The 15094-nt window shown below is 62.1% G+C and overlaps 1 protein-coding gene across 2 annotated transcripts in view; it reads right to left on the bottom strand.

Annotated features, from left to right (window-relative positions):
- Positions 1-1987: 1987 nt before the first annotated feature.
- TTYH3 (tweety family member 3) overlaps positions 1988-15094 on the bottom strand; it is a 28375-nt gene continuing 15268 nt past the window's right edge. Inside the window, exons 5-15 of one of the 2 annotated variants that reach the window (XM_033096035.1) lie at positions 14779-14874; positions 14513-14585; positions 14153-14228; positions 12782-12837; positions 12078-12170; positions 10468-10560; positions 9860-9993; positions 7948-8121; positions 7242-7317; positions 6418-6518; positions 1988-4892 (exon numbers count right to left, since the gene is read on the bottom strand). In XM_033096035.1, the coding sequence (XP_032951926.1) occupies positions 4877-4892; positions 6418-6518; positions 7242-7317; positions 7948-8121; positions 9860-9993; positions 10468-10560; positions 12078-12170; positions 12782-12837; positions 14153-14228; positions 14513-14585; positions 14779-14874 (988 nt within the window). In that variant the 3' untranslated portion in view covers positions 1988-4876. The remainder of the gene's footprint in view (positions 4893-6417; positions 6519-7241; positions 7318-7947; positions 8122-9859; positions 9994-10467; positions 10561-12077; positions 12171-12781; positions 12838-14152; positions 14229-14512; positions 14586-14778; positions 14875-15094) is intronic. The other variant, XM_033096036.1, reaches the window with a different exon arrangement.

Below are 15094 nucleotides of genomic sequence, written 5' to 3'. Positions count from 1 at the left end.
AGATTATCACGCTGAGTTTGGAAGCTCAGAGCTGTGGCCGCTCCCCCATACACCCTCTATAGCCCCTCCCAGGCTTCCCGGATCCCTTCATGTCAACCGACCACAGACCTTGGGCGCCAGCTGGTGGCCAGAGCTGGTGGTTTCTCTCCCAGCCGGAATCCACCTTTCCCAGAACCGAGGCCTGGATCTAGGGGGCGCAACCCCAGTGGCAGGGAGGGGAGACCCTCTTTGTAGCTCTGTGCTTGCTCTGAAAAGTCACGTCACAAACCTTAACGCTCTTACCCAAATGTGGTTCATGCAGTATGTGGAACATCGAGAGGCAAGCTTGAGCCAGCTGCTGCATGCCACTCAGGTACTCCTGCCACTGGCCTGTCTGTCCCCTGGCTCTGGTTGCTTATCTCCTCCTAGCCCATCTCAGTGGAATCCCTGAATGCTTGACCTCAGCCACTGAGCGCTCTCTTCCTGCTGTGATGTGGTCACAGCTGAGCCCCAGCCCAGCAGCCTGCATTTACTGGGAACTGGCTGGGAATGCAGGTTCTCAGGCTGAGCCCAGTCCACTGGGGACTGTGGGGGGTCCCTGACAGTCTGCCCACCAGCCCTACCCTGCTCTCTCGTCCTCCAAAGACCCTGCCCTCTCAGTCAGTCGGTCCGCAATCCATGGCCACTCCCCAGACCTTGCCCACCCCATGGTGGCAGCAGTCACTGTGCCTCCACCTCCCTTGTGACTGGAGACTGGCTGACTCCCTCCAGTTTCCTGATCCTGCTGGGCCCCTGATCCCTCATCCTTCCCTTGACCGAAATCCCAGGTCCAGTCATACCCTTGAACTCACCTTCACTTCTCCTGGCCAAGCATCTCGCCTGTCCCGTGGCGCCCAGCCCAGCCCTCGGTCTGCTTTGCACCTGGGCAGCTGGAGGCAGACTCTCCCCCGGCCAGTGTACTCCGCCCTGAGCTCCAGACCAAGAGCTTCAGGGCCCTTGGGGATCCCATGTGCCAGGTGACGGGCACCTCCTCCTCTGTCGCCACGCCCCACTCCCTCTCCAGCCCCCCATTCACGAGGCCGTCCGCCCACTACCACCCATGCTGCCCCCTGCTCTCATCCCTGGGCCAGTGGCGGATCCACACTCCTGCCTACGGCAGCCCCTCCACGGACCTAGGTGCCCTTCCTGGACACGCAGGACCACCACCGCCCCAGTTAACTGTCCCCTCTCCCCGGATCCATTCCCTCTGCCGACGGAGGCCTTCCGGTGCGCTTTATGGCCCGTCTACACGCACACGCATGTACGCGCACGCACGCAGCGCAAGCACGCACACGGGAGCGCGCACGCTTTCTGGCCAGGTCCCTCCAGCTGTGGCACTATGGCAGTGGGTCTCTGCTGCCCCATGACCTTCTCTCCGGCATTCTCCTGAGCCAACTGTCAGGCTTCATCACACCCCTTCTCATCCAAGACACCCTGCTGTCCAGGTCACCGAGTCCAGTGGTTACTTCCCCGTCCATGCGAGACCTGGCCAGCAGCAGCGTCTCAAGGGGTCCCTCGTCCGTGCGGCTCCCAGGACACCCGCTGTCCCCCGCCACACCGGCCACTCCTTCCTCCTGCCAGACCCAGGACACTGGGGGTCCTGGCCAGGATCTTGGTTCTGCTGTCTCTTCAGCACCCACTCCCTGGGGGGTGTCACCCAGGCAAAGATCCCAGCTGACCATCTCCACCCAGTGCTCTTCCCGAATCCGACTCATACATCCCGCCACCTCCTGGGTGTCTCAACATGTCCCAAACTGGACCTAACTTTCCCTGGCCCATCTCAATTTGACAGCACACCCCCTAACAGTTCAACCCAAACGCCACACCACACCAGGACCTTCCATTGTTCCTTCCAGAACCCAGTCCATCGCTCCACCGGACTCCTGGGTCTCCCCCAACCCGTGACTCCCTGCACGGGGCCTGGTCTGCTCAGACTTGGGTGGCAGCCAAATCAACTCAGGAAGAGGCCTGTTTTTTAAAATTTGTTTATTTTAAAACATGAAACCCAAGCTGAATAGAAACCACAGAAATTACATTGACGAAATTTTTAGTATTTGCCAAGAAAAATAAAGCCCCCAAAGAAATAAAAATCAAACCCCAAACCCAGTTTGAAAAGAAACAAAAAACAAAACTGAAACACAGCGACAGCACATCCAGCCACGGCCCTGGGGAGGTTGGAGGTCGGAGGCAAGTGCCCAGGGGCTGAAGCTTTAGTCCCCATTCAGTTCAGGATGTTAAATCACAGGGGTGGGGGGCAGGAGACGGGAGAGTCGGAGCCTTAACAAGCACACGACCATTCTGATTGAACAAAAATCGCCCCATTCTTCTCCCCCGCCCCGCCCGGGGCCCCAGCTGCCACCCCCACCCACTCAGGGTTGAGCAGCAAAGGGAATGGTGATCTGATGACAATTGCATAGTGAGATGGGATGGGCATGGCTGGGAAAAGGGCCCGGGGCTTCCAACCAGGCCTCCCACTACCCAAACCTGCGGCAGCAGCCAGGGCCCGTCTGCCAGGGGTCCCCAGCTGGACCCAGGCTCCTGCTCGCCCAGCCTTGGGGAGGCTGGACCTTGTGGGCTTGGTGGCCTCCCCCTCAGATGTTACAGGGCCTGAGGGGCGCAAGGCCCATTGGTGCAGGTGAGGAAACGGGTGTAGAGAGGTCACAGAGCTGGGACATGGCCAGGAAGGGGGCCTCAAAAACTTAGAAAACACAGGACTCCCTTCCCCTCCATGGACTGAGGCTTGGGTTTGAAACCTTTTTTATTTTTCCCCTTTTCCTTTATTCAACTTCAGTGAGTGGAATAAACGTGGGTGCAGTCGCTGACGAGGGGGCGTGCACAGTGGGACCCAGTAGCACGGGTCCACGGAAGGGGACAGCGCCTCTCATGCTTCCCACGTGCACACTGGGCAGCCGTGCCAGCTGCGGGCAGCCCATTGTGCTTCTGAGCAGTGGCAGAATGCACAGCAGGCACTGGACTGCTGGGGCCACCCTCCTCAGCAGAGGCCAGAATGCTGGCACCAAGGGGTGGAGCCAGCCCAGGGCAAAGCCTGGGCAGCTGGGTGGTGGCCCCGCCTTGTGGGGGCCTGGAGCACAGTGCCACCACAGGGCCCCACATGCGAGGTGGGGGCCCCAGGACCACCTGGGGCATTGTGTTTGCCCACTCACTCCTTTCCCCTCCCAGGGTGGAGGATGCCCCAGGCGTGGGCAGATGTGGCCTGCTCCCCCAAACACACACACATCTGCCCTTTTGGTCCCAGACACCAGCAGGAAGAAAGGGGGTCATGGAGGAAGGGAAGGAGGCCTCTCCCCAGAGAAGGGGCGCTGCCCACTCTGGGAGTCAGAGCCCACGTCTGTACATTGTAGGGCCAGCTGCCGGCCTGCCCACTTCAGGACCCTGGCCTTGACCCTCACGTGGCTGCAGGTGGCCCTCTGCTGCTCCCGGCCTGGCACAGTCTGGAACTCGCACCCAGCCTCTGTGTCAGGCTGGCCGGGCAGGGCTACGGCTGACAGGGGACTTCCCATCCTGGTTTGGGGGTGGCCCCGCACCATGGCAGGAAACAGCAAACATTGTACACTAAAGCCAAAAGCACCTTAGGTAAGCCTTGCTCCCACTTCACAGGTAGGGAGACCGAGGCCACAGGGACCTTGGTCCCAGCCCAAGGGACGTTCGTTCCTCCTGGGCAGCACCTGCCCGGGAAGGGCTCTCGGGCCCTCGGGCTGCCTGTCGGGCTACGTCTCCACAAGCAGCACCCCGAGAACAAATGGCTACTCCAGCCTGACTCCCAGCCGGCTGTCCTGGATTCAGGGTCACACTCACTGGCTCAGCCGGGGCACCATGGAGGCTGGGGTGAGGTTAGTGGTTAGTCCCAAGGGGGCAGCAGGGGCCAAGGGCTCATTCACAGCCAGCTCAGGTCCAGCCCCCCAGGCAGGGCTCCGGGACACTGCGCCTGTCCTGGATGGAAAGGGGATCGGGAAGGACTGTGCTCCGTCAGCAGCCCCTGAGCCCACCTGCCCTAGAGATGACAAGTGTGGTTAGTGCAAAGAACGAGCCGGAAGAAGCTGCCAAGTCTGGGGTGAGGGGAGAGGGGTTTGGCACCAAGAAGGCAGCCAGCACTGGGTGAGCAGCCTGGGCTCGGCCTGACACCTGCTGTTCTCTTGCCACCATGGAGGGCTGGGTGCCACAGGTGCTGAGAGAGAGAATGATGCTGGACAGGAGGCAGAGAAAGTGGGGCCGTCCCCAGGAGACTTCTGGCAACTGGCATGAGGGGGCCTGGGGTCCAGTGGGGCGAGAGAAGGAAGGAGCCACAGATACGGCAGGGAGGTGCGGGGGGAGGGCCCTGCGATGCCCTCCAGGACACAGCGCGGCACAGCCTGTGAACTGAGAAGTGACCACAGAAGCCTCAGGGCTGCAGAGGGAAGGAGCGGGTGGTGTAAGCCGAGGAGACTGCAGGTCCGGAGGTCAGTGTGCCCGAGGCAGCGTCAGGGACAGCACCATCCCGAATCCTCAGAGAGCAGAGGGGCGTGGGGGGTTGGGGCCGGGAGGGCCTTGGTGTAGGGGGCAGTGCTCCCACAGTCCAGGTGTCTGACCCAAGGAGAGGGTATGGGCCCAGAGCTCACACGTCTCCACCAGCCTGGGGCCCCTGCTGGGAACCTCCAGGATCCTGCACAAAGGGGAAGGGAAGGGCAAGGGGCCTGGCACATGTGCGGAGGGTCTGGCGGGCGGCCACGGTGTGAGCGGCAGTGCTGGCATGGGAAGGAGCAGGAAGATTGGCACGTGGGGTGGGTGGCTGGCTGGGCACTCTAGTGGCCGCTGCCGCTGGAGTCAGGGCGAGGCTGGCTCGTGGCGAGGTATTTGGCTCTCATGCTGGACGTGTACTGCAGGGAGACAGGGAGGTGGGCAGTCAGCAGGGCATGGGTACGGCCAGGCACAGGGCTCGGCGGGCTGAGCCAGACAGGACAGCGACAGCATAGCTGACAGCCCTGGGGCGGGGGCTCAAGAGGGGCCACCTGGCCCAGTACCCAGACTCTGAGCCCCGCGGGGCCCGGGGAGCAGAGGCCCGGCCCCCACTCCTCAGGCTCAGCCCCATCCCTGTCTTGGCCATGTGGACGTCGGGCCACGCAGAGCTCTGAAACCACCGCAGCCCAAAGGCCAGAGCTTGGAGGCCCCCCCACACCCAGGGCCTGAAGGCCACAGACAGGCTGCTCCTCCCCTGTGGGACCCTGGCTGAGGGGCCATGACGGGGGCATCATGCAAAGGTGGGGTCCGGCTGGGTTCTAGGAAGGGTCAGACGGTCCCTGAGGGCCCAGAGCAGCAGGGCATAGGAGTGAGGAGGCCCACGCCACCCTGCCCCATCACTCCGGGAACGGAGGGGCCCAAAAGCCAACTGGCCCCTCAGGCTGAGGGGATGCTGCCGCCCACTCTGATGGGCTCCTCCCGGGTCACAGACTTGGGGACAGAGGCTGCGGGGGAGGTGATGGCCTGAGCATCTCAGCCACCCTCGTCCAACCTGCAGCATGAGTGCACATGCCTTGTTCAGTGCCATGCGTGTATGCAAACACACGTGGAGGCGGCTGTGGCCGGGCAGTGTGCAAAGGGCCACATGCCCAGGGGGTAGGGACAGAGGTCGAGACGTGTGCCACAGGTCACCAGTGGTAAGGAGTCTGACGGGCAGACTCCACAGCCACACACTGACCCCCGGGGACTCCAGCAACCCGAGTCCCACTCCACTGTCAGGAAGGACAATGTCCCCTGGTCGGAGGCCCTCCCGGAACTCCTGGTAGGAGAAGATTGTGTGTGCCCATCGGGTGGCCCACAGGGAGTGTGGAAGGAGGACCGGCAAGCACCAGGAAGCTGTGCCATTCCATGGACATGCGGCGGGGGGTCGGGGCGGTGGGCTGTAGCCCAGAGCCCTGAGGGAGCCCATGCAGGCGCGCACAGCTCTCTGGGGGACGGCTGGGAGCAGCCTGCACGCACGTGTGCGCTGCCGTGGAGATGCAGGGCAGGCTGCTCCCAGGACCCTGATCACCTCATGCTGTCCCTGGGAGCCCAGGCACAGGCATGCATGAGGGTCTGGGTGGAGGGTGTCCTTGCTGGGAGGTGACGAGAGGGGCTGGGGCCACCTGCAGCTGAGCCAGGGGTGGGGAGGGGCTCGCTGCCCTTGATGTGAGACCGCGGCCCAGCGCCAGCACCAGAGGTCTCTGATTGGGCTGGAGGTACAAAGCCAACAGGCCTGTGCCCGCCCAGAGCTGGCCCCGTGGGCACTGATCTGAGATGGCCCCAGGGCATGTCAGGTGAAATAAGGCCAGCCCTGGTGAGGGGGCAGCAGTGAGCAGAGGGCGTGAGGCACGGAGGTCCAGGCGGGCAAGTGGTGCAGGGCAGGGGACCCAGGTGGGTCAGTACCTGTCACTCTGAGGGCACGGCCACCACCGTGTTCGGGCACTGTCCATGGGCTTAAACTGCCAGCCCGCGTGGCTGCCAGAGTCCAGGGCAGCTAGATATCGCTAGGAGGGCCCGAGGTGGAAGGGGTGCAGGAAAGAGAGAGAGAAGGTGGCCTCAACGCCAGGGCGCAGGCTGGGCCAAGAGAAGGCCTTGGGCCGGGACAGTGTGCTGATGACAAGGGCAGCCTGGGGGCCCACACAGCCCGGGCCCAGGGCACAAAAGGGCCGCTGCACTGTGGGCAGGTATTTCTAAAGCATGGTGGCCTTCAGCTTCTCTGGCGCCCTGTCCTCGCGGCCCGTCCCCTCCAGGAAGCCCCCGCCTCTCTGTCAAGTGTTTCTCTTTGGCATTAAACCACCTTGTTCCCTCTTTTCTGTGTTGCACCTCTGAGGGCAGAGGGGACACCAGGCGAGGCTGCCACAGCCAGAGGCCGAGACCTGGGTTGAGCTCAGGAAATCAAAGAAGGAAAAGAGGAAGCAGGCCGGGTGGGAAGAGAGAAGCTGGAGCTCCATGGAGCCAAGCTGGTCCCCAGGCAGCTGGCCTCTGGCTGTCCACTCTGGCCCCAGGGTACCTCAAAACCAGCTTGTGGGCCCACCCAGTTGTGCCCGCCTTCCGAGGCCAGATGCTGGCCGAGAGCCCCGGGGAGGACAGCCCCTCGGCCCTGGCACTCACTGCAGTTCACAGTAGTCCATAGGCCTGTGCTGCCCGTGAGGGCCACACCTGACCACCCAGGCGGCGCCCCCACCCAGGCCTCAGTCCCCCCCTCTCCCTCCTGTCCTGAGACTTACTGAGGGCGGCGGGGACTCGCGCCCGATGAGAGGAGTATTCTCACAGCGGGGGTTCTGGAAATTGGCATTCTGGCTCCTAAGGCGTGAAGAGAGATGGGCTGAGTGGCTGCTGGCCAGTGGTCCCAGCTGTAGGTCAGAGGGCCTGTCCTGGGGCCACCCAGACCCATTGCCCATCCCGCTACGCCCACTTCAATCCTGACCTCAGCAGGGGAGGTACACTGTGTGTATTCTCATCACCACCCTGTATGCTGCCTGCTAGCACGGGCCTGCGGGGTCCCGGGAACCTGGGACGGTAACTGAGGGCTCCGAGTGGGCCGAAGGCTGCCCACTTGCCTGCCACGTGGCCGGGCCCAGGTCCTTGGCCATGCCATCCCTATGGCCTAGACACAGACCCTCCTTCTGACCCAGTGGCTCCCTGTGGCCTCGACTCAGGCTTGCCTGGGTGCAGGAGGCACTCAATATCAGGCAGCCCCTGGGGAGGCCCAGCCCTAACGCGGCCCCCACTGTCTGACGACCCCCCTCCTTCACACTGCATGGCCTCTGGGGCCTCTGCCCACCAGCCCATGCCAGTTGTGTTCACCAGCCCCAGGGCCGGATCTACACTCTAAACTGATGTGCCTGCGGCCACACTGAGCCCCACGCAGCCACCCCAGGGCTCAGCTCTGCCTGGGCCCTCCTGGGCTGCCCCCACTCCGGCAGGACTCACATGTACTCGGTGACCGGGGCGTTGCTCACAGTGTGCGCCGCGGCCGGGATGCTGGTCTCGCTGCCATAGCTGCTGCCACAGCTGTACAGACTGGGCATGTGCACGCGGTAGAGGCTGTCGTGAGCCTGCCGTGGCCCGGGCACGGCCTCCTCCTCCCCGTCCTCATCGGGGGCTCTAGGAGGAGGGACACCCAGCACAGGCTCAGGCCCTGACACAGGCAGCCACAAGACCCGGGGGGCTCAGCTCTAGTGCAGACACACCTGGTTCCAACCCTGGCTCAGCCACATATACACTATGGGACTGTGAGCAAGTCACCCCAGCTTTATACCCCGTGAGGCAGGGGTGCCAAGGGCCCCGTCACCCTGTGTGCCTCGGCCTGCACATGGGGACGCTGACTGCCGATTCAAAGAAGGGAGCAGGGCCCCTCCTGGGGGAGGCACCCTCCTGGGTGCCTGGAGGTGGGGGTGCCCTCTGCTGATTCTGCAGGTCCCAGCCTGCACCTTTGGGTGGCCCGAGCCTGAAGGGCCCATCTGTACCCAAGAAGCCAGAGCCCACAGGGTCCACCTACAGCTTTGGAGGCCCGAGCCTCGTCCTTCCCCATCTGCTGCCCAACCTGCTCAGGCTGCTACAAGGCAAGGGAGCCACGCGGCAAGCCCCTGGCACTCTCCAGGAGCATCACGTCCTGCCTGGTCCCAGGTGGGACTCAGGGCTGGGCTGTCTGGTGAGGGCACAGGTCAGCCAGGCCTGGGCTCATGTTCCACCTCCCCACCACAGCGGGGTGACCTCAAGCAGAGGGTGTCCTCACCACACTCCTCGGAGTGACATAAGCAGGACAGTGGTAGCCATTGGCTGAGCACCAATTATCCGCCAAGCCCAGGGCTGAGCCCTCACACCTAGTGGTCCATCGAGTGCGTCCGACGCCAGGACGCGTGTACTCTTACAAGCCCCATTTCACAATTAGGGGAAGCCCACAGTGGGTAAGTGACTTGTTCACAGTCATCCAATAAGCAAGGGTACAGCCAGGATTGGAATCCAGGACCTGTGGTTCCAGGGCTGTGCTCTTAGCAGCTCCCCTACAATGGCCATCTTTACTACTACTGCCAGCACCACCAGCACCACCCTTGCCATCATCACTACTGCCACCATTGGCAGCATCACCCATCACCATCACAACAGAGAACAATGGAATAGAAATCCAGACAAAGGGAAGAGATCTGAGCTGAGCTATTTGCCAGCCAAAATGGGCCACCAAGAAGCAGTCACAACCCAAATGGGAAGGGAGGTGGTGACTGTGGGAGATGTACCATGGGGGCCTAAGGAGGGAAGGGGCCTGGCATCCCCATATACCACCCCACCCAGTACTGACCGGGGAGACTGAGGCAAGGGCTGCCAGGACCCCCACTTCAAAGATAAGGACACAGTGGAACCCTGGGAGGTAGCTGCCATCCTGGTCACCCAGCTGAGTGGGCCAGAGACCATGGCCACCTGGGGCCCTCCCTGCAGAAGCTGTGAGTCCCCACAGCCAGCCAGCTGGTCTTCCCCCCACAACCCTGCACATCTGCACCCTGCAGTGGAGAGATGGACGAGAAATTCTGAGGCCAGCCAGAGGCATGGAGCACCTGGGGGCAGGGAGGCAGCATGAGGCAGGAGACTGGTTCTCCCTGCCTGCTCCAGACCCGCGTGTCACCTGGGCTGGGAGCTCCTCTAGGCTCAGGTTCCCATCTGCGAAATGGGGGTGCTCATACCAGACCCAGGGGCCTCAGTCATCGCAGAGGCTGAGAGTATGAAGACGTGAGGAATTATGTGGCCCTGTGTCTGAGGACTAGGGCACGGGGTGTCCAGAAGGCATGTCCCTAAAACATCCTGTGCGCTGTGGCCTGGGGCAAGCTTTAGGACCTCTCTGAGCCCTCACCTCTTCTGCCAGGTGTGTGGGACGCTGCAGACGATGGAGCTGAACATGAGGGCAGTGACGAAGGAGAAGAGGGCCAGGTAGACGAGGCCCTCGACACCATCGTAGCAGAAGCCTGTGAGGGCCTGCACATAATCCTGAGGCCAGAGACAGAGACAAGGAGGGACAGAGACGAGCCCCAGAGACGGGGAGGCAGAGTGAGTCGGATATGCTGGGCAGGGCAAGCTCAGAGCAGCCAGAACTGCCCTTCCCCCGAGCTGGATCGAGGCTGGGCTGGGGCCCCAGTCCAATGACAAGTCCCCATTCTCCTGAGCAGCCACCCCTGCCCCAGCTGCCCCTCCAGCTGCACCCCTGCCCCCAGCTGCCCCCTCCAGCTGCGCCCCTGCCCCCAGCCGCCCCCTCCAGTGGAACCCCTGCCCCCAGCCGCCCCCTCCAGTGGCACCCCTGCCCCCAGCCGCCCCCTCCAGCTGCGCCCCTGCCCCCAGCCGCCCCCTCCGGCTGCATCCTTGCCCCCCCCACCATCCACTCCAGCCGCCCCCTCCAGAGCACCCCTGCCACAGCTGCCTCCCCCCGACTTCCCACAGGCCCGGCTCCAGGAGACAGGCTCTCACCAGATGCAGGCTGCGGCAGTCCACCAGGGCAGTGAGGTGCTGAAGGTTCACCTCTGTACTGTTGAGCACCTCCTGGACACGGAGCAGAGGGTCCTGGGGGCACACACCACAAAGGTCAGCAAACGGTCGGGAGGGGGCCCAAGCCAGCGACAGGTGCCCGTCCGCCCCACACCCTGCCATTGACACCACCCTCCACCCCTCAGTCTTGGCACAGGCCTTAAGGACCCTGGGGTTTTAGAAATGGCCACAGCCGAGGACTCGAGGACAGAAGGGGAGCGTGGGACCCACAGACGTCTGTCCAGTGCGGCCACCACTGTGTGGTCCCATTATTGTAATAGGAGGGAAGAAATATCCACGTGTGTCCTGATGTTGGCCTGATTCTCTTAAAAATCATATTTTAAGGAACAATTAAAGACAAGGGAAAATTTTCATGACATTTGAAGTACAGCGACCCCAACCCTGTCGTGTGTGCACACGTGTCCGCATTGTGTGCGTGTGCGTGAGCACGGGCACCCGTCTCCGTCTCCTCCCTGGGGACACTGCACAGAAGCACCTCAGGGTTGAGTGCTGCTTGTACACCAGCCATCGGACCCAGCACTGCCTTTTGTGACACATTTTCTAAGGACCCTCTGTGGCCCCGAAATGGAATTTAGGACGATATGACTGACTTACTGCAAGGGGCTGAATTATGCCCCGTCCCCCGCTTCGTATGTGGGAGTCCTGACCCTCAGGACCTCAGAATGTGCCTGTTTGGAGACAGGTTCTGTGAAGATGAGGTCACAGGTGGGCCCTGATCCCACTTGACAGGTGTCTTTATGGGAGGAGATGAGAACACCAACAAACACAGAGGGATGACCATGGGGGACACAGGGAGTAGACGGCGTCTACACGCCCGGGAGAGGCCTCAGAAGGAGTTGCCCTGAGATTGGACTTCCGGCCTCCAGGACTGTGAGAAACAAATGCCTGCTGTCTAAGCTGGGTCCTTTGTGACGGTGGGTCCTTTGTGATGGTGGCTGAGCAAGCTAACACACTCACCTATCCACTTAGTTGCAAAAAATCAAGAGGACGCCCTGACTGTAACAAAAATGAGAAATAAAAGGAAGTACCTTTGAAGTAGTGTGCATGCAAATATTTTTAAATTTTGTGAAGTTTATTAAAAGGGCCAGCTGCTCAGAAAGACCTGAGAACCCCGTTGTGCAGGACCTCCACACACCTCCCGGGAGGCAGGCCGTGGTCAGGAGCCACTGATGCACACGTGGGCGCGCCTGCTCAGCCTGCAGCACCCCAAGAAAGCAGTCTCCCCTCAAATCCCCAGAACGCCCCCAGGGGGCGATCCTCGCCCAGGAATAACAGGTGGATCTCACTTTTTTCCTCCATCTGTTCCCATTTTCCTCATTTTTCTAGTATCAAGTTTGCATAACTTTTAAAATAAAGAACAGAATTATTTTTGAGAACCTACTAAATACCCCCGGGGGAATAGAGCAGTGAGGGGGCAGGGACAGAGAAGCCTCTGTGTGGAAGGGTGGGAGGAAGAGGGCAGCCTGCGGGGTCCCCTCCCTGCGGTGAGGACAGGAGACGCCTGCACTGTGCAGGACCGCGCTCGCCCTCACCTTGGTGGCTGGGTTCTCCCGCGGGACGGTCTTCAGGAGCTCGGCCACCACGTCCTGCATCTCCACCAGCGCCTTGTGGCTCCCCGACAGCTTCTGCTCCAGAGAGACCAGCTGATTCCAGCAGGACTGGGGCCCACCTCTCCCCCCGAGGCCCTAGCCCACAGGTGGCACCTGTGGGACACTCTTCCTGGCCCCCCCAAGTGCCCAGGCACCCAGACAATACAGATCACTGAAAGTACGGCGTCCTCAGTAGCCCAGAGGGCCACGCAATCGTGTGGGGTGATGGGCAGTGGGCTAAGGGCTTCCCTTCGAATCCACCGTGATAGCTGCCCAGTTATTCCAGGACAGACACAGGACCTGCCCGCACGGAGACAACCCTGGGGCCCTCCATGCGTGCCGGACAACGGGCTTTGCCCTGTAGAGCTGGCCAAGGGCAACCCAGGAACTGAAAGGAGTCCCAGGGATTGGGTGGGGCATGAAGCAGGCCACCCCAAAAGGCTTGTGCAGAGGGTAGCAGGGCAATAACCCCAGGGGCAGTTAGTGATGTCAACATGGTGTTCACCCAGCTCCCTGCTCCCTCCCAGCTGTCTCCTGAAGGCTCCCAGGGTCCCAGTGGGCATGAGTGGGCCTGGTGTGCTGTGGACACCTGAGATGTGGGGTCAGGGCCTGCATGACGCAGGGGCAGGGGTAGCCTGAGCTCTCACCTGCTGGAAGGGGTTGGAGGCATGGGGCGAGCAGGCCAGGTAGTACTGCAGGATGTCTGTGGAGAGAGGTCAGGGCCCTTCCCGTGAACACGGAGACTGGCTTTGGAAGCTCAAGATGCTTCCCTTCTTGGGGGTCCTCTGGGGCCCAGAGCTGGATGGGCCAGGAGCGAGAGCTGGAGGGAGGGCAGGGTTGGCCACACCCACACTTGGCCCCTAGGGTCTGAGGTCCCATCAAGCTTGTGTTGAAACATAATAAAGCCCCCACGTCCCTTCAGCCACCTGTAAATGGAGCTGGCATGCTGGCCTCGTGGGCTCTGCCTGGCCCTGTGAGGGGCAGCGGGGGCCCCCAGGCAGGAGCTCACACTCAGAGGCTGGGGGCTGCTCACGGTCGCAGAGGACCAAGAGTCCCGAGCAGCGAGGACCCAGAGAGACCCGGCTGCTGGCACCAAAGCCTGGGAGAGTGGTGGGGACAGCTGTCTCCAGCAGAGCAGGCTCATCCCTCCCCAGTGGAGGGCAGACGATCCTCCCTCCTGGGGGTTCCTCAGGCTTAGGTGCAAACAGTTCCTTCAACAAAACACGTTAAAAACCAGCCCATATACTCATCCCTGGGGCTTTCAGGGCAAAGGGGAGGACAGTCCCGTGAGGGCCGGCTCTTCCAGGCCACTCAGCAGCCTACATCCTGCCCCCACCTCTGTCCACAGCCCTGGAGTCCTGGCTCCTGTGCCCTACATCCAGCTTCCTGGGAAGTCCCGTCAGCTCTGCCCTGATCGCACAGCCGCCCATTTCTCACCCTGTCTCAAGGTGTAGCACCCCCTGCCTGCGGAGTGCAGCAGTCTCCCCGCTCCCTCCTTGTCCCTTGGCTGCTCCAGCGCCCAAAGCAGCTTTGAAAAGGCCACTCAGGCACAGGCCACATCCTCCCGTACTTCCCACCCTCCAACAGGCCTCCTCGAGTAAAGCCCCAAGTTCTGACCACAACCTGGCCGACAGCTTCCCCACCCGACCTCCCCCACAGACCTGTTGTCTGTCTCAGGGCCTTTGCACAGGATGCACAGCCTTCTCTGGTTCAGTTTTAATGCCACCTCTTTGGCAGAACGCCCTGACTGCCGGCCTGCTCTGAGCAGCCATCATCACTTGCTCCCCTTCTCAACCCCCATTGTCACCTGCCTCCATCCTGTCATTGGTGGTCTCACACGGTGACTGTCCTCCTTCTTGGAGCCTCCCACTCAAGAAAGGTGTTACTAGCCACTTACTGTCTTCCTGATCTGAGTGAGTCCTGCCTCCCCCAGACCCAGACAGAGCGAGGACAAGGTGCCTCGGCGTCGCTCAGCTGGGCCCCCAGCCTGGCACAGGGACGCCAGTGTAGACACTCACCCCCACTCAACACTGAGTGTTCCTCCACCATCCTCGTCACATAGGTGTCGGGGTCCACACAGAAGTCACTGGAGCCCTGGGGTGGGCACGGGCAAGGAAGATGGGGTGACCATGTTAGGCCTCCCCAACCCTTAGCTCTCGGGGGTAGAGCCTGGCCCCCATGGTCTGCTTTTGGCTCAGGAAGGTAAGTATGAATCTGGGGGAGGGCACTGACTTGCTGTGTGCCCCAGGACAGGTCTCCAACCCTCTGGAGCCCTCGGTGTCCCAGGAGAGGGTGGGAGTGGAGTGTGGCTTCCCCCAACCCCTCCCTGTAGGCCCAGCAGGTGAGGATGGGGGTGGCCCTTCCCCTCTGCTACTCACCACAGATGCGGCCAGTTCCAAGCCCAGGGCACCCCAGCTGATGACCAGGGCCAGGACACCCAGCAGGCACACCCTAGGAGCAAAGAAGGCAAATCAGCACCCCCTGACCAGAGGGTGGGGGCCACACCACCTGCTGGGTTGCTGGCCAGAGAGCCCCAGGGCACATCTGGGAGTCCACCCACACGGGATCTGTGGCTCCTCCGATGGGGTCGGTCAGGTTGGGGCTGACGGGAAGACACGCTGTGGTCCCACAGGCCCACACTCACCCGACTAGGATGCCCTTGGAGCTGCGGACGAGGCCAACCAGAACCAACAAGCAGATGGCGACGTCAAGCAGCAGCACGCCCAGGTAGCCCAGCCACCTGCAGGGATGGGGGACAGGGCGGTGTGGGCACAGGGGACACGGCCAGGGGAGGAGGGAGAGGTGCAGGGGCAGGCCAGGAACCTGGACCTCAGGCCTGGCAGAGCGGGGGCAAACTGCACGGGGCCACAGGCAGTTTATATGGGCATATACGGCATATGGATGGCCATGGTCCTTGCAGTAGACACCCCATGGGGGATTCCTGCTTCAGTTCCACCCAT

The sequence above is a fragment of the Rhinolophus ferrumequinum genome, chromosome 24 (genome assembly GCF_004115265.2).
Source record: "Rhinolophus ferrumequinum isolate MPI-CBG mRhiFer1 chromosome 24, mRhiFer1_v1.p, whole genome shotgun sequence".
In the NCBI taxonomy this organism is placed as follows: Eukaryota; Metazoa; Chordata; class Mammalia; order Chiroptera; family Rhinolophidae; genus Rhinolophus; species Rhinolophus ferrumequinum.
The sequence above is the reverse complement of the archived record's forward strand: the minus strand, read 5'-3'. Positions and strand labels throughout refer to the sequence as shown.